Source organism: Pungitius pungitius, chromosome 8 (genome assembly GCF_949316345.1).
Source record: "Pungitius pungitius chromosome 8, fPunPun2.1, whole genome shotgun sequence".
Taxonomy (NCBI): Eukaryota; Metazoa; Chordata; class Actinopteri; order Perciformes; family Gasterosteidae; genus Pungitius; species Pungitius pungitius.
This window is the reverse complement of record NC_084907.1, coordinates 3609579-3633352: the sequence shown is the minus strand read 5'-3', so window position 1 is coordinate 3633352 and position 23774 is coordinate 3609579. Positions and strand designations below refer to the sequence as shown.

The 23774-nt window shown below is 44.6% G+C and overlaps 1 protein-coding gene across 5 annotated transcripts in view; it reads right to left on the bottom strand.

Annotated features, from left to right (window-relative positions):
• Positions 1 to 23774, bottom strand: part of grip2b (glutamate receptor interacting protein 2b) — a 118281-nt gene that overhangs the window by 46093 nt on the left and 48414 nt on the right. For 2 of the 5 annotated variants that reach the window (XM_037491030.2, XM_037491032.2), the window contains exon 1: positions 14891 to 15097. The exons of the other annotated variants lie outside the window; for them this stretch is intronic. In XM_037491030.2, coding sequence (XP_037346927.2) covers positions 14891 to 14945 — 55 coding nt within the window. In that variant the 5' untranslated portion in view covers positions 14946 to 15097. Of the gene's footprint in view, positions 1 to 14890; positions 15098 to 23774 lie in introns of those variants that run through there. 5 annotated transcript variants of the gene reach the window in all.

The following is a 23774-nucleotide window of genomic DNA, read 5'->3' as shown; positions in this document are numbered from 1 at the left end:
ACATAGAATTAGGGTCCTTTACAGTCCGGTGCTCGCTAATTCCCTCAATTCTGCTCCATTCATTTTTTACTTGAAACATCTGAAGTGAGTTGTCGTCAGAGAGAAAGGACGTGAAGTTTCCCGTCACCGACTCCTGCAGTGTACTTTTCATCTCTCGTCTGCCACAGCTGAGCTCGACCTCAAATCGCACGCTAGAAAATTGAATGTATCGAATGTACCTCGTGCAATGTTCCTGTGAATTATTGAGCTCCACTTTCGTGCACACGGTCAACAAGACATGACCATATGTTAAAAGGGGATTAATAAATATATAATTCAAAGGAACAGTTACAATTCAATGGGGTACAGATGTGCTTTATCAGAAAATATTAATACAAGAGGCCAAATGAATGAGTCATGATTCATGACCTCTCTCTCTCTCTATGTGTCTCTCTTTCTTTCTCCGTCTCAGGACAAATCGTAGACACATTCCAAATATCTTTAAACTGCTTTTCATCATTAAATGGGTTTGTTTTCACTTTGCGTTGTAATTATCTCTCTGAGTCTCTTTGGTTTGGCTGGACAGCTAAACAGGGCTACCCCTGTCTGTGTGGTTTGACTCTGGAGACTCATTTCACTGAGTTCATTTTCATCCTGTATTTGTGATTGACAGTGTGAATGCACTGGGTTTAGTTTTAGGTTTTGTTATAGAAAATACATTGAGTTGATTTCAATTAAATTCACTTTTGGGCTTTTTTTGAGTCTCTCCCTTGACGGACCTCAAGGGAGAGACTCAAATTCCTTACAGTGATTAACAACAACCCACCTGGTGTGTCGAGTTGATTAACTTGAACGGTAGCCTCCAGGTGATCACAGCTAGGTCTACTTCTCTCTCACACACACACACACACACACACACATTTATAGGACTAACTTATACTGACAGGGCCTGGCTCCTGACAACGTCCTGTGTAGCCGCTCACTCAGTCATGGGTCTAATTCCATTGGACAAGCAAGACCCCTTAGCGTGATCTAATTGGACAAGTGTGTCTCCAGATGTAATATAATTGGGCAGCCTCCTGTCAACAAACACAGGTGTTGCTCAGGACACATTAGCGGCTCAACAACCAGATCGCCAAAGAAATTCTTGGCATGAGCGTATTAGGAAAAATAAGATCACAGCTTGTGTCAGAATGAAAAATAAAACCTTTAAATATACTAACAGCTCTATGCAGACGTATAAAGGTACGCCAAACACATTTACAGTTAAATCCACAATGGACACCAACAGCTTTCTCCTAGGTGAAAGTCCTGTGTTTGTTTAAAGCGTTTTGATTGCCTCTGAACGGCTCTCAACATGGCCGCTGTCTCATAGCTAACGGGTTACTAGCGCTAACGGCTAACCGTGTTAAAGCACAGTCTGTGATGGGAGGGAAATTCACATAACAAACATCATGACTGATCGTAGTGTATTAACATTTCTTTACAACCAACGAGTCGTATTACAACACGAGATGAAAACAAATGCACTTCTCGACAGTGTATTAGTTAACATGTAACACAACAAATATAATATAAAAAACAAACCAGTGCGCGTTATTTAATGAGAAAAATAGGATAGGATTCTCCAGATCGTACTCACTGGGGGACAAGGAGGGACAGACAGGCATAGTTTGCTCCGTATTTTTACACTTCTGGAGTGGCAGTGACATGAGGCCAAAGTGGCCACGCTTTAAATAAACTCCCTTGGTACGAGATTGTATCGATGACTACCGCTGTGGGTCATCCATTAAAGATGTGCTGACTGGAAGGTGCCATGCTGAAGTGGATTTTATATTCCAGCGAGGACACGAAAATCATTTGAATAATTTCCTTGCGTTTTGTATGCGTATCCACACTATGATTGTATCTATAACACACACATTATGAAGCACATGCTATTTATTGTCTTTATGCTACATCCAGAGAGGATCTGCTCGGTTTGCTCACTTTTCTTTCACTGAGTAGAACCCCTTCTCCTCACGCTTAAAAGCTTACTTTTAAAGTTTTTCTGATACTATGCAATGTTTCCAAAATAATATACCAAATTCAAGACAAAGGCAAAGTATGATGCGTTTTGTTTGTTCGTTTCCTTTGACATCTCTTTCTGCCCTCTTCTAACATCATTATTCTTCAGCCCTCATTTCTTTCCATCTCTGTTTAGCTCAAGGTTTTATTTTTTCAATAACAAACATGCACAGTAGCACAGCCCAGCTTGTCCACATTCACTGGCACACATAATGACTGCATGCCGGATGAGTCCTGCCATAGTTAATAAGGATCCCACAGACACACACACACACACACACACACAGAAATAAAAACATTCTCAGGGAGTTCTGCTCCACTTAATTAGGACCGTGGACACACACGAGAGTCATGCCGCAGATAATGAAGCATGCCGGGTAAGATACTGGGGGCTCATTATTTTCAGCTTTTCCTTTTCAAAGGACAAAAAAAATTAACTCTTGGTCGTATTAGACTGATTTTCTGTTATTGAAAAACCGGTTCACAGGGGAAGTAATCTGTAACGGATGAAGATCAGATCAGAATACGCTATTCGGAGGGGGAAGAGTTAAAGCTAGCAGGCGAGGCAAAGCTAGCTCGGACTCCGAAAAAATGTGTGATTCATGTTGCACTAAAGCTGATTACAAAATACGGCGTCCTGAACTCCTCCGTACCGATTCGTTTGAGACGTCACTCACGCGGGGAAGATGGAGGGGGGGGGGGGGGGGGGAGGATGGAGGGAGGGAGGATGGAGGGGGGGTGGGTGGTCCTGGTCGATCGGGACAGGAGGGCTTGCCCACACAGGGACAGGGAACCAGAGCGTGAGACGCGCGGCGTGGCCTACAGCTGGAGGCTTCATGCTCTTTTTCTTTTCCTTCAATTCATCAGTTTGTTTTGGTTGTTTAATGAAGCGGAGCGATGCTGGAGAGACTCCCGACTGGTTGTGAAGAGGGGAAGAAGAAGGAGTGTGAGAGCCACTCATCAGATGCTCAAAACGAAGGAGGATAAATCTCCAGGAGAAAGCGATAAATTAATGTTTTTGTGTTGTGGTGACTGGACACGATCATGAATAATGTTCATTAGGAAATAGAATGGAAGTCCCTAAAAAATGATTGGAAACTTCTATTTTTCATGAATTAACGGTGGAGAGCAGCCAATAAAATCAATTATGTTTTATAACATGGTGGAATTTGATTTTTTTTTGTAATCAATCGACACACACCTGAAGCAGAGGCCAATGAAGGCGGCCGTGATGGGGGTCACCAGGGGTCACCACGGGTTACCCCATTGTGTTGGTGTCATTTAAGTGTTTTCTCATGCATCCTCTTCCAAAATCTATTTCATCCAATTGACCGTGAGTATTTAATACCCAGTAGGGTGGGGACATTCGTCCTGAGTCCCCTCGGGATCACATAACGGCAGATTTCTCTATTGCAGCCAATCATTTCAATTCCCATTGCCTCTTCTTCCTCATCTTGAATAATATATTTTAAACTCAAAAAAATGCTACATTTTGGGAAGAACTTTTAAGTTTAAAGAAGTTGATACATAGAAAAAATAGTGTGGAGTCAAATACCATCAATAGTGGTGAAATGGTGTCACAATGAGCCACCTTGGTTCTGACTTGAGTCGGCAAAAAAAAGGAAGAAGGCAGCAAGTTGTGTTTGCTGGAGGAGAAATCGTTTTGGCTGAGTAGAGATTTAATAACTTTATGTAACCTAATAACAACAATAAGAACACAGCGCAGAACGCTTCGTCGTGAAGATGCAAAGCTGCTTTGGGAAGAAAAAAGGAGAACTGGTGGAATATGAAAGGAGCCTTTAATGGCGTCTTAGTGCCGCGTTTGAAGTCGCGTCGTGGCCTCCCCGGTCCTCCTCCCCGGATACAAAGACCAGACGTCTTGCTCCACTCAGCTCCGTCCCACACTCTGAATGCTCCCAGCATGCATCTGGGAGGGAGCAGAGTATCCAACACCTCCTGAACTCCTCTTTCCGCTGCGCTGCACTCCGACGCTTTATGAGTTATGATCAGTAATTATGGAATTATTGGGCTTATTAGACGGAACGTTTCCCCACTCAGGATGATTGTGTCAGCACTCTGCTGGAGGACTCGTTCCCAGCGCTTCTTCCTCCTCCCTCTCTTTTCTGAGTGTACACTTCCTTCATCATTTCCTCTCCCCCCCCCCCCCCCCCCCCTCGTGACGATCCGCTCCTCACTCCCTCTGCCCCATCAGGTTAGCAGGGCGCCTCATCCTCTCTCTCCATCATCTCGCGCTTATCATTTCTCATTTATTTTTGGGGGAATTATCTCTTGTCATAACTCTCCCAGTGCCCCCCTCCCACACTCACATTGCTCATCCTTCTCTCCCCCTCTTCCTCCTCCTAACGAGTGGAGAAATGCTGTGTGTGTGTGTGTCTGTGTGTGTCTGCTCCAGATGTGTCAGCAACGTCTCCAGACGCAGAGGAGCATTTGATCATCTGATCAGGGCCGACACTGCTCCTTGTTTATTTATTTAGGTTTCATTTCCTTCCGTTCTGCGCGCACGTACGCGCGCACACACACACACACACACACACACGCACACACGTAACATGGTGTTTAGAACAAGCATTCTGGGAGCTGGGACTCAACCCAAAGATAAGCGGCGTGGGGTAATTGGAGGCAGAACGATGTGCACGTGCACCCCCACTGCTGCTAATGGGGGTGGGGGTGGGGGGGGGGGGGGCAATAAGAGCCTCGCCATAGATACCTATGGTGTAGGCTTAGGCACCAGCTCAAGAGCCCTGTGCATGGGGAAACAAAGAGGAAACACCTGCTGAGGAAGAAGTGCCTGAAGCTCTGCAGGAACCAATCAGCAGAGGGCACTGATGGCTCAGAGAGAAGCAGAGCAGAGGAGGGAAGCAGCATGGGCTATGAGGGGGGGGGGGCAGTTAAGGAGAAGAGGAAGAGTAGAGATCGGAGGGATAGAAGAATGCACACTGAGAGACAGAGAATACAGAGGTGGGAGGCGGAAGGGGGGAGAGGTGTAAGTGAGAGTCCTCATGGGGGAGGACGTGTGTGCTGCTTGTTGTTCCTCGAAACAAAACGTCAACACATTAAAAAAAACATCAGCCTTCCATCTGGTAAATAAGAGGTTAAAATATTCCCATAAATAACTAAGGTTTGACCTGAACACATCAGTAGGAATCATCCTGTGGGGAAAAGGAATCGCAATCCATCCCATAGTTGTCAAGACAACAGTTTGTCTGTGGGAGGAATTAGCTGCTATGTGCATGAGGTTTTCTGTGTGTATGAGACATTCGAATGGAAAAAAACGGTTAAAAAACACCAACAAAAGATCAAAGACATCTGACCTCAAAAAACAAACCTAATAAATATGTATTAATGCACATTAATGCTCTCTCTCTCTCTCTCTCTCTCTCTCTCTCACCTCCAGCACAAAGTAAACAACAAATTATAAATGGTGATGGAAACACGATGTAAATACTTGATGATTATAAAAGCTCATGAATTCACAAAAAAGTGACCCGGCCATGACTGAACTGATGGCTTCTGGGTAATGCATCACATTCACAATAGCAGCTATTCATAATTTCTTTTATGACTGCAAAGCGTTATGTACAAAAGAAACACAACAGAAATAAACGTGGATGGTGTTAAGAAAAGCAATCGTTATTATTATTATTATTATTATCAACTCACATGAATGAATTTCGAGGTGTGAAAACTAATTCTTCTCAACATCTTTGCCTTATTGTCTCAAAATAAAGAATCATAATTCTTTCCTGCAGCTCATTGTTATTTGTCGCCGCCTGGTTTCCAAAGATAAGCAATAAAGCTTTAAGTCAGGAATAAGAACTTCAGCACGAGATCAAAAGAACTTTGTCATTTTTTTTTTTTTGTGAAAGTTGTGAAATAAAATGCAGTTATTAGGAGCAACTTTTAACTGCGGCCTCAGCTTGATACTAATGCTTCTATGCCAAGATAAGCTTGAGTGCTCGTCAGTGGACCCGATCCATCGGAAAACAGTCCTGCACCACGCTGATCCAGACCCGGTAAAGTACCGGAACCAGAACCAGAACCAGATGTGAGAGCAGCAGACCGTCACAGCTCAATGCAACTAAAATGGGTTTTAAAGAAAAACTCCTTGGGTAGGAAACAGTCCCGCATTTGACCACACGGGGCGCCAGAACCAACACACAAGGGTTCCTGGAAGTAGCTTTAAGGTAATTCATCTGTGATGGATTTAGATCATGAATCAAGAGACCTCGTAGCAAAAGAACAACCTGTGATATTTCATTGAACATATTAAAGAAGAAAGTATTTATTAAGATGAAACGCTAACATCCAGGACAGTGTCTCTGCTCGTCTCCGTCCTCTTCATCACTTGTTCCTCCGTAAAGCAACATTTGTTCAGTTCTTCTCCGATCGTCTGTTAGAATATGGATCATCTCATAAACGACAACATCAAACATCGGCTGCTGCAGAAAGCTCTCTCAACACAAACTGAGATGATTTAAACCTTCAACACTCAGTGTGTGTGTGTGTGTGTGTGTGTGTGTGGCCCAATGGATACTGTATGTATCACAGCTTTATGAATCACACGCTGCATCAATGTGGGCACTAGTGTTTGTGTGTCTCTACGTGTCATATGTCAAGACGCCATGAATAATATACTATAATAAAAAGTGAGAGTTTCACACCGGGCCGACAGTATAAATAAGTATTTTGTGTGTGTGTGAGACACTGACACACAGTTTCTCAAAAGAGGAACAAGAAAACACACACAGAGCCCTCTTTTGGATGCTGGGAGTTCATCTCTTTAAAATGATTGTAAGTGCAATTTGAACGATCCTCCTCTCCCAAAAATAAAATACGCTCAAAAAGCTGCAGTGAAAATGTTGCTTTCTCTCATTAGCGGTTCAACGAGAGCACCTGTCGGTGTCATCTTCAAACGGCGACTCATCACATCCGGGAAAATTACGTTTTTTTTTTTTTCAGATGCTGATTCAGACGCGCGGTGCATAATCTGAGCTGCGAACGTCACGTCCAGACTCTCTGCGTCATGTGACGTAACTTTGTAAGTAATAAAAAAAATCTCTCTTTTGAGCCCAGTCTGTGTGATCAGACTGGGCTCCCCCCCCCAGTGAAACCGAGGAATGGGCCACTGGAGCATTTCCCTGCTGCATTGTGGGTGATGGAGTATGCGCCACGAACCCCCCTGGAACAGAGGAGCATAATGCCGTCACTCGTGATCCCACCGACGAGCTCAAGCGGGACGCGTCGGGACATTTAAACACGGATGCCTCATTCGTCGTGGCATGGCCCCGCTGAGGAGACTCAAACAGGAAGTGCGCTCCTGCAGGACGAGGAGCTTTATTTGGGTTTTCATACCTTGAGTTTACCGGGCTGAGACCTGTCTCGAAAAGCAAGCAAGATGCAGCGATGAAATGCAGCTCACAGATGAAATCCTCTCGAATCCGACAGGCCGAAAACTCAAGGCTGAAGCTGCTTCATTACTCATAATCCCAGCAGGAGGTCACGTGCAGCGAGGAGGACCGAAGCATATATTTACGCTTTATATAATACGCTCATATTTAATGGTTAAATGAAAATGGTGTAGGGGAAATCTCTGTTTTTCCACCTGGACTTTTTCATACATTTTGTGTCTGAGTGACCGATGGTAGAAAGGCCTTCTTTAATGGGCCCTGTACTGGAATGCAATGTGACGGCTCTCAATACCCCTTGTTGATGTAAATGCACTATTTAATGGATTTGTCCACCAACTCAGAAGATCTTCATTGCATTAAAAGCATGATGTGTGTGGTACTCACTGGGATGCTCCACATTAGACAAACTACGTTGCTGGTAAAGTTTACAAGAAAATGAATTTAATCAAAACAACACACAACGTGTAATAACAAATACGGTTGACTTTTTGTTCAGCAGCTGGTGTCTAAAAGGATTCTGGGGGATTTGAAGATCTGGTTTGAGGCTAATGGATAAAATAAAGGAAAGTCAAGGCATTACGAAGTAGTAATTCTAGCTTCTTCTTCTTCTTCAGTGCCTCCTGGTTAGATTTAGCCTCAGATGACAATTCATTAAGATGAGTGACAGGTTTGGATGCAAAGCACTGACGGATACAATTACCCTGCACCACTTGAGGCCTTCAGCTTTAAAGCCCCCGATGAAGGGAGGCCTTCACACATTGTTTGCAGCTGAAAACCGGGATCTCAGTACCTCAGTGATCCAAAAAAAGATGTCACAATGCGGCAGAGATTTTTCCCCAATTCCCCCCACCTTTGGAATTATATACATCTAATTAGCTGAGCCGGCAAAGCCTGAGGCAGCGAGTGCTCGAGTGCCCTCCGGCATGTTACCAACACATTGTGTATTTCCACCGCGTCACACAAACACACAACGTCTTGTTCACTCTGCCCCCATTTAACCTTTAGTTAATGTGTTCCCGGGGGGGCGGTACGGCGTGATGTCAGCGCGTACAGAGGGTTCCACAGACTCAGTACCGCCGGTAGCTCTCCGCAGAGCCTCAGCGGGTTCAACCAATCAGCAGTAGATTTACAAAAGTGCACAATGTGCACCTTGGACCCGAGGGGCGCAGTGGACTCAATATCTGGTGACGTCATGTTGGTCCAAGCTTTCGTTTTCTACTGAACCAGGGAGCGTTAGTCCCACTTTCAGTCCGTCGTTTTTGACAAAACGCGGATATCAAAGGTCTCCAATTTCAACACCAGGTGAACAGATCCGTCCAATAGTGCGGCCCGCCGATGGCTCTGTGCTTTAAACGCTGCCGCCGCAGGTAATCATCCAGCGTGCTGGGGAGGGGGGGGCACAGATGTGTGTCGTCCACCCTGACGGCTGGGCGGCTCCAGCTGGACGGATCTCAGCTGTTCGTGGGGTCGACTAATCACCGGGGAATGAGTGAGGTTCGTCCAATCAGGCCACGTAAAAGTGAAATTCATGATAATAAATAATTACATCTCAATAGGAACATTATATATTTATTCTTATAGATTGCCTTTAATGTTGCCATATCGTCAAAGGGGGGCTCGACAGAAACGTTTAGGAACCGCTGTATAGACTGCTATTCAAACTAATATACCTCCTGCTATTTACACCTTATTTTGACCTTTATCGAATAACTTCAATGAGATCTCTTTTGCATTGATATCTCAGTGTAGCAGAAAAAGACACAAGATGACAGAAAAGCCCCAATCTTCCAAAACATAAACAACACACACTCTTGTATCTTGAGACTAGATTAGATCGGTGGAATAAGACTTTCAGTGATGGCTTATCGGCCAAAATAGCCATCCGAGACAGCATCTAAGCGGAGTATTATGGGGCTCGTTTCTAGAGACGAAGGGAAAGCTACCAACAGTCCAAAATGTTAATGTGAAAGGCTTTAATATGGGTTAAATGTTAGGTTAAATTGCATCTTAAAATGCTTCTCAGTGGGGTTTGTTACCGCTAAATGGCTTGAAATGGTCATTTACAGCATTGTCAGTCCTTATTTTGGAACCAGGCTACTTATTTAAATGTTTGTGTGAATTTGCACTTTGTTGTGGATTCTCCCCACGTGTGTGTGTGTATCTATACGTGTGTGAGTGTGTGAGTGTGTGTGTGTGTGTGTGTGAGAAAGACATCTGTAGATGCCCCCGTCTCCAGGGAGTGAGATGCCCCGCTGGGTTCTTTATCAGGGTTCTCAGGGCTTTGATGCTGCTCCTGCTGCCTCCACTCAGCTAAACGCTCTAAAACCAGGAGTGGAGTGAGACACATTACCAAGTGGACCAGATGCTCATAAGAGAAAATCACGTCAAACATTTGACTTTGACTCTTTAAAGCATTCATTAAAAAATTAAGGAATGTGTTTGTGTCACATGTAGTTGTTTTATAGATGTTTCTGTGATTGAGCTGCTTCCTCGTCAATAGTTTGGGCCTCTGGCTTGTGTCCAGGGAGTCTGTTCAATAATTGATGAATCAATCAATGTCCCTTGGATTCATAAAACACTTTTGGTATCCCACGTTGCAAATAAAAACATCTTTCCTTTTAATTTTACCTTCTTTGAAAATAACAAAAGCCGTGTTTACATAATATGTCAAAGATTTAGGACTCATGTTGACAACCTTTGGACCATTTGACTGTACAGCAGCGCACCGAATCTGTTGTTCTGTGATCCATCCTGTGCTCTGGAACATCTCATGAGGTGGGAATAAAAAGAAACTTACCCAGCAGGCATCAATGAGGCATCACATCGTTAATCGGGTAAGGTTTGAACATGTCCTTAGCTCACTGGAGGGAGAGAACAACCTTTGTGTAACCTGACACTGTGAATAGTGTCAGAAGAATAGCTGACTATAAGATGTGGTCAGTGATCCCTGGTTTTCCAGATAGAGAGAAGGAGTTTATCGCATGGACACGAGACTTTTGACCCGTGAACCTCCCCTTGAAAATGATGACATGTATCTGCTCTCGCTCTCATTTCCTTCAGCAGACTTCCTTCACTGTCCTGAAGTACAGTACATTACACGGATAGGAATGCTGATTTTAACATTCAAAAAGGCCATAAGCATGGCGAGGATTACAATGAACGGGAGCAAATTATACTGAAAATGAATGTCTTGCAATACTACCATACAGATGAGAAGCACATGCTCACGATGTTGCATTAAAGGTTTAATACTGAGTAAGTGTTTATCCTGTGGAACCAGTTGAAGCGAAGGCCTGAGATGAGCACCACGGACAGCTCCACAGTAAGGAAACTTAAGCGAGGCAGACACTCATATTTTGCTGTCCAGGTTCTTCACAGCTGCTCGGCGATCAGCAGTCAAGTCTTTTGATCCATTCACCCTCGCAGAGGGAGCCTCTACTTGGATTGGAGGAGACCACAGCTGAACAGCAATTGGTTCCCAGCAGAGGAGCAAAAGAGGTGTGACAAACCCGATAAAAACAGGCACAACTTTTTTCTCTTTTCCATTTCCCCTGGAGGTCTGAGAGGCTCTGAGATCTTGAGACTCTCGCCCGCTGGTATGATCTGCACCCATGAGGTATTTAAGCTACCATTTATCCTCTAAAAGGGATTCATCTTCCTTGTTGCTTCTAAGTTCTTTGTGAAAACAACCCACCTGTCGCAACCTGTAGTTCAGAGCATCAGTACAGCACAATGTTCTTTTGGTAAGTCATCACCACTTTAGAGTAAAATAGACCACCGCTATAACAGCACTATTTATATCCTACATCATTAATAATCTGAACAACCATGCTGGCAACAGATGTGGTGTTTTTGTTGACAGTATATTTAACAAGCTCTTTTTTTTATCCCAGCACTATATAGTAAGTTGGTCGGGTAAATGTCATACCATGGTATCTGTCTATCTAACTCATGTTAGATCCAATCAGAGCCAGGAAAACCTGGAGGTCTAATGTGTCATAAAGATTGGGTTATCCAACACTATTATATTCTTTTCACATGGACTAGAAATGGGCTACAGAGCCGAGGAGACGTAAGCAGCCTCGAGCACCGACGAGCGGCGATGATGTAACAACGACGTGCTCATTGTGGCTGCCTGCTGTGTAAACTGCCGTCTACACATGCACTTTTTAATAATTATTAATAAAGAGTGCAGGCCGGGGGAGAGAGGACCACACCAGCTCTCATGAGTTACTCAGATCGCGTGCCCAAAAAACATGCCCTTCGATGTCCAACCTTCAGATGCAATCATATCAATTCTCTTTCAGTATAAACATCACTTACTTTACATTTTCTTTTACATTATTGATGGATGTCCCCTCTTGGGTTGAAAGAAAAGTACACACTGCTTGTTCTCTCTGAGTAGGAGTGCTGCTCCTAACTTTTACGACTTCACAAGGTGCAATATACGGGATTGTATTAACAGTAAGACTGTCAGTGGCCTCCGGAGCGCCATTGAGAGGTCATAGACATCTCATATGTAAATATATACAGCTTAAGCTCTGCAAGAAAACACACCACATGGTCATGCTGAACCTTGGCAGATTCACATTTCAAATTGCAGTTTCCATTTAATCTCGACTTTGAAAAAAAAAGCAGCGCAGCCAGGAGGAGCTGAACGGGACCCTTGATTAGATACGAGGCATCGTAGACTTTTAGGTGGTTTGGATCTCTGAAGTGGCCTTCACAGCGAGAGGATTCCTTCCCACTTTCTAGGACTTAGTCTCATAGTCCAGGTTATTGCAGGGAGAATGATGCATTTTCTTGGGGGGAGTATAAACCAACCTTCTACCTACCACAACCTTCTACCAACCCTCTACTTACCACTACCTTCCATTCACCTTCTATCTGCCACAACCTTCTACCAACCCTCTACCCACCTTCTACCTACCACTACCTTCTATCCACCTTCTACCTACCACTACCCTCTACCCACCTTCTACCTACCACTACCTTCTATCCACCTTCTACCTACCACTACCCTCTACCCACCTTCTACCTACCACTACCTTCTATCCACCTTCTACCTACCACTACCCTCTACCCACCTTCTACCGACCACTACCTTCTATCCACCTTCTACCTACCACTACCCTCTACCCACCTTCTACCTACCACTACCTTCTACCCACCTTCTACCTACCACTACCTTCTACCCGCCCTCTATGCACCTCTACCTTCCATCCACTTTCTACCTACCACAACCTTCTACCAACCCTCTACTTACCACTACCTTCCATTCACCTTCTATCTGCCACAACCTTCTACCAACCCTCTACCCACCTTCTACCTACCACTACCTTCTATCCACCTTCTACGTACCACTACCGTATATCCACACTCTATGTACCACTACCTTCTACCCACCTTTTATCTACCGCAACCCTCTACCCACTTTCTACTTACCCCTACCTTCTACCTACCTTCTACCTACCACTACCTTCGACACCACCATCTAGTCTACCTTTTACCTGCCACTACCATCTCATTTGTTTAATTCGTACAGACACAATTTTACTTGGCATGGCCAGTATCTTGCTGGACACTCCTCTGGTTGCCTGGCAACTATTCAGAGCCGAGATACGGACAAGAAATTAAACTTGTAAACATCTTCCTACAACAGTCTGGCAAACACAAAAAAAACACACACACATAAAATAAAATGGTGACTTTGCGTTTTAGAAGCCTCCTGACATCTATAGACACAGTGATCGTAATGTCCACGGACAAAATCTTCTCCTGTGTAACAAATGAACAAAGCGTCACCCGACAGACAGATGGCTAACTTTCACATTGAACCTCATACACCAGTTACATTTATCTAAGTGGTTTTGTTACATTCTCCTTTGAAGGTTGAATCAGGAAATGTAGCCAGGTGATAGACCCGCCCGTCACCTGTGTGTGAGGCAGTTATGATCACCTGCCTCATGATCACCCGGTTTGATGTTTTGTTGTCGTGGCGTCAAACGTCTTGTGAGCTGCTGATGATTCTCGACATCACTGAGAAGTGAGACGGCTGATGATTTGTATTCAGCTGCAGCTTTTCGGCCACAGCCTCCGACACACGTTCCCCTTCGAGACCAAACACCATTCATCTACACACACACACGGTTTAATGACACTCCTCACTCAAACATGCCAAAACACACACGCGTTGTGCACATCCTTCACACAGAGGATGCCCACACACACACACACACACACACACGTATAAAGGCCACATACTGTGTGCAGTGGCCTCATTCACAATGAAAGTCAGCAAGCAGAGAGAGTGAGAATGCAGAGGTCCCAACAGCTTGCAGAGATTTGAAGATCAATCAAAACACAACAACAAACTGGCCCAAAGCTCCACTGGCGACCCAGAATGCATCTCTTGCTCTGTCACACACACGCACACACACACACACACACATACAAACATGAAAAAGATATGCCGTTCCAACCCTAAGCATTACTAACCCACATACAGCAAGGGTGAGCAATAGATATTGTAATAATAATACAAACACAGGTGTGGAATAAGACAACATCTGTACCATTATGAGTGAAACATGAGCACATTATGCTGAAATGATAAATGAATGGAAGACAGACTACAGTTCAACTTTAAACAAATGGTCCCAAATGAAGTCTGTTCTGAAGGTATTTTATTTTTTGTGAATACTTTGGAAAGTTTTTAAACACTTTGCAAAGGTCCTGGTTTAGTTTTTAACTAAACAAAAAAAACATCCTCGTCTGCTTCGTTTGACTGAAATGAAGATTTGGTTGAATTTGAAGACAAGTGAGCTTTGTTCACTCAGTCACCGAGTCCAGAATGATAATCCACCGCTTCTCTCTCGCCAGCACACAAACCACTGTTCATGGCTCAGACGTTTCCCTCTAACTTCCTTTCAGTCACTTTTACGTTTCCCTTTAGGAGAAGCTCGCCACGGGAAACAACCAACAAGTTGCTTCTGGTCGATTCCAGCAGGGCCTGAAACCCTTGATGAAGCCCAAACAACACCCATCACCAAACAATAACCGCAATCTGAGGCTTCCTGTGGACATTTATCGATAATAATACAAAAATAAACCGCAGGCTGGAGAGTGGAGGAGGAGGAGGAGGAGGAGGAGAACAAAAAGGCAAGAGGAGAAGGAGAAGAAGGAGAAGAAGAAAGGAGAAGAGGCGAGTAGATGACAACCGGAACACCAGCAGGAAGTAGGCATCATTTCTGTGTGTGTGTCTGTGTGTGTGCAAAATGTACACTTGCAGAGGCTCACACATGACTGGTACACACTAAAGACACACACAGCAGCAGCATAATGGCAGTAGTGTCTTTCTCTCTGACACACACTGAGACACACACACACACACACACAGACACACACACACATACCCTTAACTCGCCGCCTGATGACCCCTAAGCGGCACTTGAGTGAAACGGAGAACATCCTTTTCCCTCTCCTCCTCCTCTGTATCTTCTTCTTGCCTTCTCTCTCTCTCTCACTCCCTCCTTCCTCCTCCTCCTCCTCTTCTTCCTCTTCTTCCCCCTCCTTCAGTCAGATATCAGTGTGAGCCGAGCTAGTGATGAGAGAGCGAAAGAAGAAGAGCGCGGCATCGGAGCGTTGGCCGGTCACATGGCAAAGACAGGAGAGAGAGAGAGAGAGAGAGGGAGAGGGAGAGAGAGAGAGGGAGAGAGAGGGAGGGAGCGAGAGTCTTGTTCCTGAGAGGAGAGAAGTGGTTTCACAGTCTCCCTCTGCTTTCCATCCTTGATGTTCTCTCTCTCTCTCTCTTTCTTTGTGGGAAGTAGTAGTGTGGACTTAAGCTTCTCTCTTTCTCCTCGCTCGCTCTCTTCATCCTTCATCCTCTTCCTCAGCCGCGGTGTTACTTTCCTTCCCCTCGCTGCCTCTCTTTCCTCCCGTTAATCCTCTCTCTCTCATTGTTGTGTCCGTCACACTCTCACAATCGCTCATCCTCCTTTTCTTGGAAGTTCCTCTCGCTTATTTCCTCCTTTTCATCTTTTGGGTTCATTTTAAAGAAAAATATTATTTATTCACCAGGTGTAAATGAATAAATATTTCATTTCCCACCTCGATTGTAACTGTGCCATTCATCCAGAGAGCTAATTACCTCCTGCAGTCCCAGTGGCCTGATATCTTCAGTACATACTACACAACAACATAAAGTAGATAATGAAGATGGTACAAAAGTAAAGCTTGGTTTACTAAATTAGTAAAAAAAAAAAAGACCCGTGTTTAATTTAAAAGTTTAACTGCTTTTGTTATACATTAAGAAAGAAAAACCTAAGGGCTGCTCTTATGCCTTTTTCCACTTTATGACTGGTGTTAATTGGACGTCAGATGGAACATCTGCCTGGCGATACGCATTCATGGTTCCCAGAGGATGAACTGGGTCTACTCTTCATTGAAGGTCACGTGGACAGTTTCTATGGTTTGGAGCTTATTACTTCAGCGATCACTGTGCAATAAAAGAGATAAACACAATCTATTTGCGTGTATTTTCCCTAAAGTGCAATGGGGCCGATTGAAACTAATTTCAGATTCAGTCAAACTAAACGGCTTCTTCTTGCTTTTTCATTTCACGCCACAATAAGAAGAAATAAAAATAGAAATAAAGTAAATAATTTGACTTCTTTGCAGCGAAAATAATCCGACTTGCATTCCTCTCTCTCTCTGTTTCACTTTTCTCCTTTGACTTCTCCTGCCCCCCCCCCCCCCCCCCAACACTAATCTCTAAAGCAGCTCTTTTTTTAACCTCCCTCGCTCCAAATTCTTACAACCCCCCCCCCCCCCCACCCCCTCGCAGTAAGGAGTCTCTGTCGTTCTCAGCGTCATGGTAACAGCGTGGCGGGGGTGGAGGGGTCGAAGGGTAAGCTACAGTGAACAATGTTGTGCGAGATGAAAAGGCCGAGACTGGATTGGGCAAAAGAAGAAGGGACGAAGGGGCCACGAGGTGGAGGTGTGTTCGAGGGAGACGCATCATTGGGGAATTGGGGAATGTGTCGGAGGAGTCGAGAGGTCTCTGGAGTAAGAGGCTGGCCTCACGGGACCTGACTCCACACAGCTACGCTACGCTCGGTTTTTCATCACAACGTTTTCTATTTTGCAGCTCGCTCAGTGTTATTCTCTGAGAATCAGTGCAGGAGACGAGAGGAGCCAATACCGCGTGTCCCTCCGTGGCCGGCGCCTCTGCTTAAAGGGAGCCTTCCTTTGTATTACAGACAGGTTTATATGTTCAACTTTCAAATGTTTGGATTGGTTCAAGGCCAACAGAAATATGATCTATACTATACTCTCCTTGCTAATCAGCCCACATTGGGATTTTTCCTTCACCTTTTTCAGCCTTTTCGTCACCTTTTTTCCACATATTTGTTGACCTTAATGAGGATTTTAATCTCAAACACAACTTGAAGGTCTATATGGACTTAAATTCAACACATCAGCTATCATTGCTATCATTGTCAACTAGTTAAACCGAACCGTATTAATCCTGAAACTGCTGAAAAATCATAGAATTTAGAGTCAAAAGCAGTCGCGCTGCTCGGTGGTAAATTAGTCCGTTACAGTTTGGCTGTAACAAGTCTTTACAAATAGAGAAGTCCTTTGAAATGAAAATTCACAATTATTTTGGAATGAAGTGTATTCTTTAGGAGCTCTGAGCCCACAAAAGGGCAATCACATACATCCAGGTATACAGGCTTTCTTTATTAATAATATGAATCCAATGCCTCATTTGCACAAATGAACTATTAACTAGTCTCCTGCACCTCAAATGAATGTTCTGTTGAACAAGCAGCTGGGAGGGAGCAGCACAACTGTCAATCAAATACCAAGCGTCAGAAACGATGCGATCGATTATGATTCAACACAATTACTGGGAGGAAATAGCAATTGAGACCAGACTTGGAAAAGAATTTGCACATCTTGAAATGATCCATCGTGGCTTCCATGTTAGTTTTAGATTGCTTACTTCTTGGCTAATTCAAAATAAACGTAAAATAATGCAGTGACTCACAATGTCACCTCTGATTATTTATCTTTATGCTGAGTCAACTTGACTTGACTTTCTTTTTTGGCATTTTAATCCGTCCTCGGCAGAGCAACTGATCCATATTCATGACTCTGGCAATCTCTTCAGCGTCATTGTACACACACACACACACACACACACACAGCGCGTATGCCTACTCACACGCACACATAAATACATATTTAAATGCACACACTCTTGCATGTGTGCATCAACAGAAGAAAAAACAAACAAACAATCTAAAACCTATTTTTGAAACACTAACAGGACAATTATTAGAGTCTAAACACCCTCTGTTGCTTCCTATCGGTCAGACATTCACACACTCACACACTCACACACACACACACACACACACACACACACACTCACACAGCGCAGTTGTGCCCTCCGAAAAAATTGCAGGCCAAGAAAACACCCACACAAACACACACACACAAACACGCGCGTAAACATGAGCAGAGGGCACTGGAAAAAACATCCAGTCAAACATCTGCCTACACAAAAACACAATAAATGTTAAATGCCTGTGGGGGGGTGAGAGAGAGAGAGAGAGAGTTAAAAAACTTGATAACAAGTTACTAAAGAAGTATGAAACTTTTCCTTTACACAAAGATATGAGTAGAACTAACTAAGCTGATGTGTTAAACATTCTCCCTGAAGTGAAGACTTCACCAGACGTGCAGAGCTACGCGGCTTATGCAGCGTACGGAGGATACAGATGTTGACTGATGCACGAGAGGAAGCAGCAGCCCTGAGAGGGCTTCTCTTCTACAGCGAAAACACAAAGGACACTCGCCGTCATGCACTGTTTTTCAGTAGCCCGTTTGTATAGAAGTCTATGAGAAAATGAGTCTACTTCTCTGTAGTGACCACCAGGGGGCGACTCCTCTGGTCCCATAGAAGTCTATGAGAAAAGGTCTCTACTTCTCTGTAGTGACCACCAGGGGGCGACTCCTCTGGTCCCATAGAAGTCTATGAGAAAAGGTCTCTACTTCTCTGTAGTGACCACCAGGGGGCGACTCCTCTGGTCCCATAGAAGTCTATGAGAAAAGGTCTCTACTTCTCTGTAGTGACCACCAGGGGGCGACTCCTCTGGTCCCATAGAAGTCTATGAGAAAAGGTCTCTACTTCTCTGTAGTGACCACCAGGGGGCGACTCCTCTGGTCCCATAGAAGTCTATGAGAAAAGGTCTCTACTTCTCTGTAGTGACCACCAGGGGGCGACTCCTCTGGTCCCATAGAAGTCTATGAGAAAAGGTCTCTACTTCTCTGTAGTGACCACCAGGGGGCGACTCCTCTGGTCCCATAGAAGTCTATGAGAAAAGGTCTCTACTTCTCTGTAGTGACCACCAGGGGGCGACTCCTCTGGTCCCATAGAAGTCTATGAGAAAAGGTCTCTACTTCTCTGTAGTGACCACCAGGGGGCGACTCCTCTGGTCCCATAGAAGTCTATGAGAAAAGGTCTCTACTTCTCTGTAGTGACCACCAGGGGGCGACTCCTCTGGTCCCATAGAAGTCTATGAGAAAAGGTCTCTACTTCTCTGTAGTGACCACCAGGGGGCGACTCCTCTGATCCCATAGAAGTCTATGAGAAAAGGTCTCTAATTCTCTCTGGATTTATTCCCTCAGTAACTGTTGTAAACATGAGTTTTTTCTCTCAATTTCTAGTTTCAAGTCTTCTTCAACACGGAATGATGTTCATTTAGTAAATGATGGTCCATTTAGAGTCAAACAGACCATGAAGCAGGGGCTGCTTTAGGCCGGGGCTTATTGTGATTGACAGATCTCTAGCAGAGACAGCACCAAAACTATTAATGCAATTTGATTTGGGTTCAAATAACGGCGCCGTGCAGCTACTGAGGAACTAGTGAGAACAACCAGACCTCCTACTCTGTAACGTCAGTGATGTCACTTCACCGTGTGGACTATATACATATGTTATTACGTGCATGGAGGCTGGATGAGAGCAGTCAGAACGGAGAGTAATAACACTGTAAATCCTATGAACATAAACGCGTAGCATCAGCAGCTTTGCATGTCGGGTTCATCGTGTCGATGCTGGCAGAGTATTTACGTTCTCTACAAATCGCACGTAGATGTTTAATCTCCATGAACCTAACGAGGAGGGTTTTGGTTTTGATGGGATCGCACGTTTCCGAGAGAGGGAGAGACAGAGAGGACGGATGCCCGATTGACTGTTACACACACACAGACACAGACACACTCACACACACTGTGTGAGGTCTGTGCAGGCATTAGAGAGCCGGTGCTGTGGTGGGATTAGCTCTGCTCTCATTAGCGTAATCTTCTGTGCAAAGGCACAGCAGGCCTGACTTGTGTCTGTTGTCCCGGGGACATGGTCAGTGGACACCGTCCTCAGGCAGACACTGACCGTGGGAGATGGGGATCGAACCCCAGGTACGACCCGCTGCACTCCAGCCACAGTGTGTGTGTCCAGGTGGTGGTGAACAAACAAAAATACATTTTAAGCAAAGCGGGCAATTAAAAAAAAACATTTTAACCCTTAAAGACGTCTCTTTCCTTCTTTCACTGTTTGCTTATGAGCACACTTTTTCTCACTTCCTGTTCTCCGTCTTTCCTTAGACTGCGTCGAGATTTATTTGTGATTCTCAAGTCGTCCATCTTCCTCTTCCCCTTCCATCCTTCCTTCCTTCCATCCTTCCTTCCTTCGCTGCTCTTACTCTTCAGTTTTGGCAGGAATGGAAATGAGTGCTAATCTCAGAGCACGAGGCTCAGTGTTTGGTGACACACACACACACACACACACACACACACACACACATATATTCAAAAGAGTGTATGCACTCAAAGCTCTCCTCCCACCCACTGTGTGAGTGTGTGTGTGTGTGTGTGTGTGTGAGTGTGTGTCCTCTCTGTGGCTGTGCTCTGCATACATGCATGAGGAGCAGTTGTTTGTACTGGATTGTGTTATACATGTATGAGTGTGAGCATGTGAGCCTCTGGTGCACGTGTGCATCGCTGTGCTAAGCGAGTGTGTGTTGCATATGTTGGGTACTGATGTGGGTGTGTGCCCAAGCAAGTGCAGTCTGCATTTGTGGATATTAAGTTGTGTGTGTGTGTGTGTGTGTGCTTTGAATCTAGGCCACATCTTCAGATCTCCACACTACAAACAGCATCCCGTCAGTGTTGGGATATCAGGAATCCAAAAACAGCTCAGCCAATGGGGAGCAGTGATGACAGACGTAGCTCAGCCTCTTCCTGTGACATCATCGCGTCAGTCAAACATCAGCGGTCAAACATTAACCAACGCAAGCTGGTAGCTTATGGAGAACAAATATGAAACATTTAACAGTAACTGAACACCTCAAACGCATCTAGTTTTCCCAAAATATCTTTTTTATGATATGAAAATTTAAAAATAATAATCTGGGAATATATATATATATTCCATAAAATGCCTTGTTCAAATAATTGATAATTGGTTAATTATCTGGTTAAGAGTGATTAGCCATGACGCACAATGACCAGTTCCAAGTCTTCACCAAAGCGACACGTTTCCACTTTAAAAAGAAACTAAATGTGAACCACGGAACTCAATTGTTTCCTTTGCGGGACAATGATTTAAATAAAACGCTGTCACTGCGCAGTGACTTTAAGGCTTTTTAAGAAGGTTGAGCTGGAGGGTTAATGCACAGGAGAAGGACCTGAGGAGTGTGGGTGGAGGTGGAGGTGGAGGTGGAGCTGCTCATTTCTAGTCTGGGGAGAGAGGCAGAGAGACGGATACAGAGAGGAGGCATTTTTCACTTCCGTGCACCCTCCAGTGGACTCAACAACCAAACGCATGCTTCGCCCTGTCTCTCAACAAGACAATGGGGGATGATTATGGGCATTAACTGGTTCTGTGATGATGGACGTTGGTCACGATTGAAGCGGAGGGATTTGGTCTTTAGGGCAGAACGAACCACAGCGGACCGTGAACAAGTGCTACACCAGAACATCCTTTTTCTTCCATCTCCACCCTTATCACAGCCTCCTTCCTTTGCCTCCGTCGCGTCCCTATTCCCTCATAAAACATCTGATGCAACCCAGGAGCAACAGCCCCCGCCGCTGCTCCCACCAGCCCGCCTCCCTCCTCAGAGACGGGGGGGGGGGCGCCCAGTTGTTACCACAACAACATCAGCGTGGATTCTGCTTCAAACTTCTCCTGCTGAGTCTCCTTTGAAGAGCTTCCTGTTGAACTGTGTCATGTCCACGTAAAGTTAAAAGCATTATAAATCAGGGCTGTTTATTGACCGGCACCTCGCGATGTGACACATTGCTCTATTTTACATTACTTAATTACTCAATAAAATAAAGCTGAAAATACAGCCTGCTGTGTATCACCTGGTTTAACAGGTACATCACATATTAATAGCTCAGACAAATCCAAACATCAAAAGCTATTCATCACGTAACAGAATCGCACTCACAATAAAAAAACACATGCTACATTATGTATTTTGTCACCGACCTCAAACGCTTTAACTCTGTCATTTCTTCTCTTGTGTGGGTGAAGCTGTCACATTCAAGCTGTCTGCACGTTGCTTCATCCTAGAAAAAAAAATTCCCATTTTCCCTATTTTCCTCCCATCCACCAGATGTCCTCAGACTTTCCCCGCTCTCCATCACCTCCACCTCCACCCGTCTAAGCACCTTCTCCTTGGCTCCCTCGCCCACCTCCTCACCCCCCCGTCCCCCGACCTCCCTGCAGCTCCCCATGGCCGCCCACTAGATCCTCATCCTGAGGTCCACGTGACACAGAACTGCAGTGCAAAAACTCACGAGAGCATCATTCCCTAAAGTGGTTCTTCTCAGGCACAGGATCTAAAAACTAGGCCAGATGGAGATTGGGTCCTGAATAACATCATTGAAGCTGAAATAATCTGGCAAGAGGAGACATTATCATGTGAGACAGATCGAGTGGTCCTTTGACCAGAAGGTTGTGGGTTCGATACCCTCAACTTCACAGAAGCACATAGATGCTAAAGTACTTGGGACAGCCTAAATGTATGTATATGCTATACATTTGTTTATAATAAATGTAATAAAGTTTATTTTATTGTAGTGGCAGGAATGATTGCGCATAAAACCTCTAATGTCATCTCTCCACCTTTTCTTGTAAGTTCTGGTCTGTTTCTGCTCATTATAAATTCATGCTGCAGGATTGTTTTAGTTCTATTGTCTCACTTTGATCACTGTCAGTCAGCTCAGCCGCTCCTTCCAGTCAAACAGCATCGAGCAGCCGAACGCTACACCTGAATGCAGATTGGTATTATACTCTATCCCAAAGATAGCAAATGCATATCTTGCCCTTATTTTTTTTCCAAAAGTTGCAATAACGTTTCCAAATTCCCACCCAATAAAAAGAACAACTCAACTCACAAAACACAGCAAGGATTCATCCATGAAGTATGAATCCTGATACACATTCGGAGGTTTCTGACAGCACCCGCCGATGTAAAGGCACTAAAGGAACACATGATGCTGCTCACGCTCCAAATAGAGGAGGCGGAGGGTTTTCATCATTTCATTTTCTTCTCCCCTCGATGGTGAAAAAGCTCTTTTGAGGTCCCGGGCCGATCGAGGTTTACACACAAAGTTCATGTTCGCAGATGGAGATGCTGCTTGTTCAGCCTGACACATTAAAGCAAAATACTTAAAGTTCCAAGATAAATCCTCCGGATGCTGAATAAAGTGTGCGATGTGCATCACCTGTCAGACTGGTTGAGGTTTCCCGGTGACTCAAAACGTTCACCTCATCCAGGTGACTGACAGGTGGAGGAGAGGAGCTCAGGTGGGGTGAGGGAAGGTCTAGCGAATTATTATAATTTAGCATAATAAAATATAACATAATAAAATATGATGTGCACACTCTTTACAGCGACAGAAGGTGACGTTTAAAAAACGGTTTGATGAATTCGTTTCCGCTGCATTTGGAATTACGGACATGCCTTTTGTCAAATTTAATACATGAATTAAATGGATTATTCATCAAAAGGAGACCCACTGTTTGGGGGGGGGGGGGGGGCTGGATCCAGGCCCATTGAGGTCCACCCAGAGCCACCTCGACATGACCTTTTTTTAATCTTGATATTCAGCAAATCAATTAACGAGAACCCAAGGTGCAGGACACCCGGTGAATGGACCTTTTTAGAAAATCATCAGCCTCTGAATGTTTTTCGGTGACATGGAGGTTTCCAGGTGTTG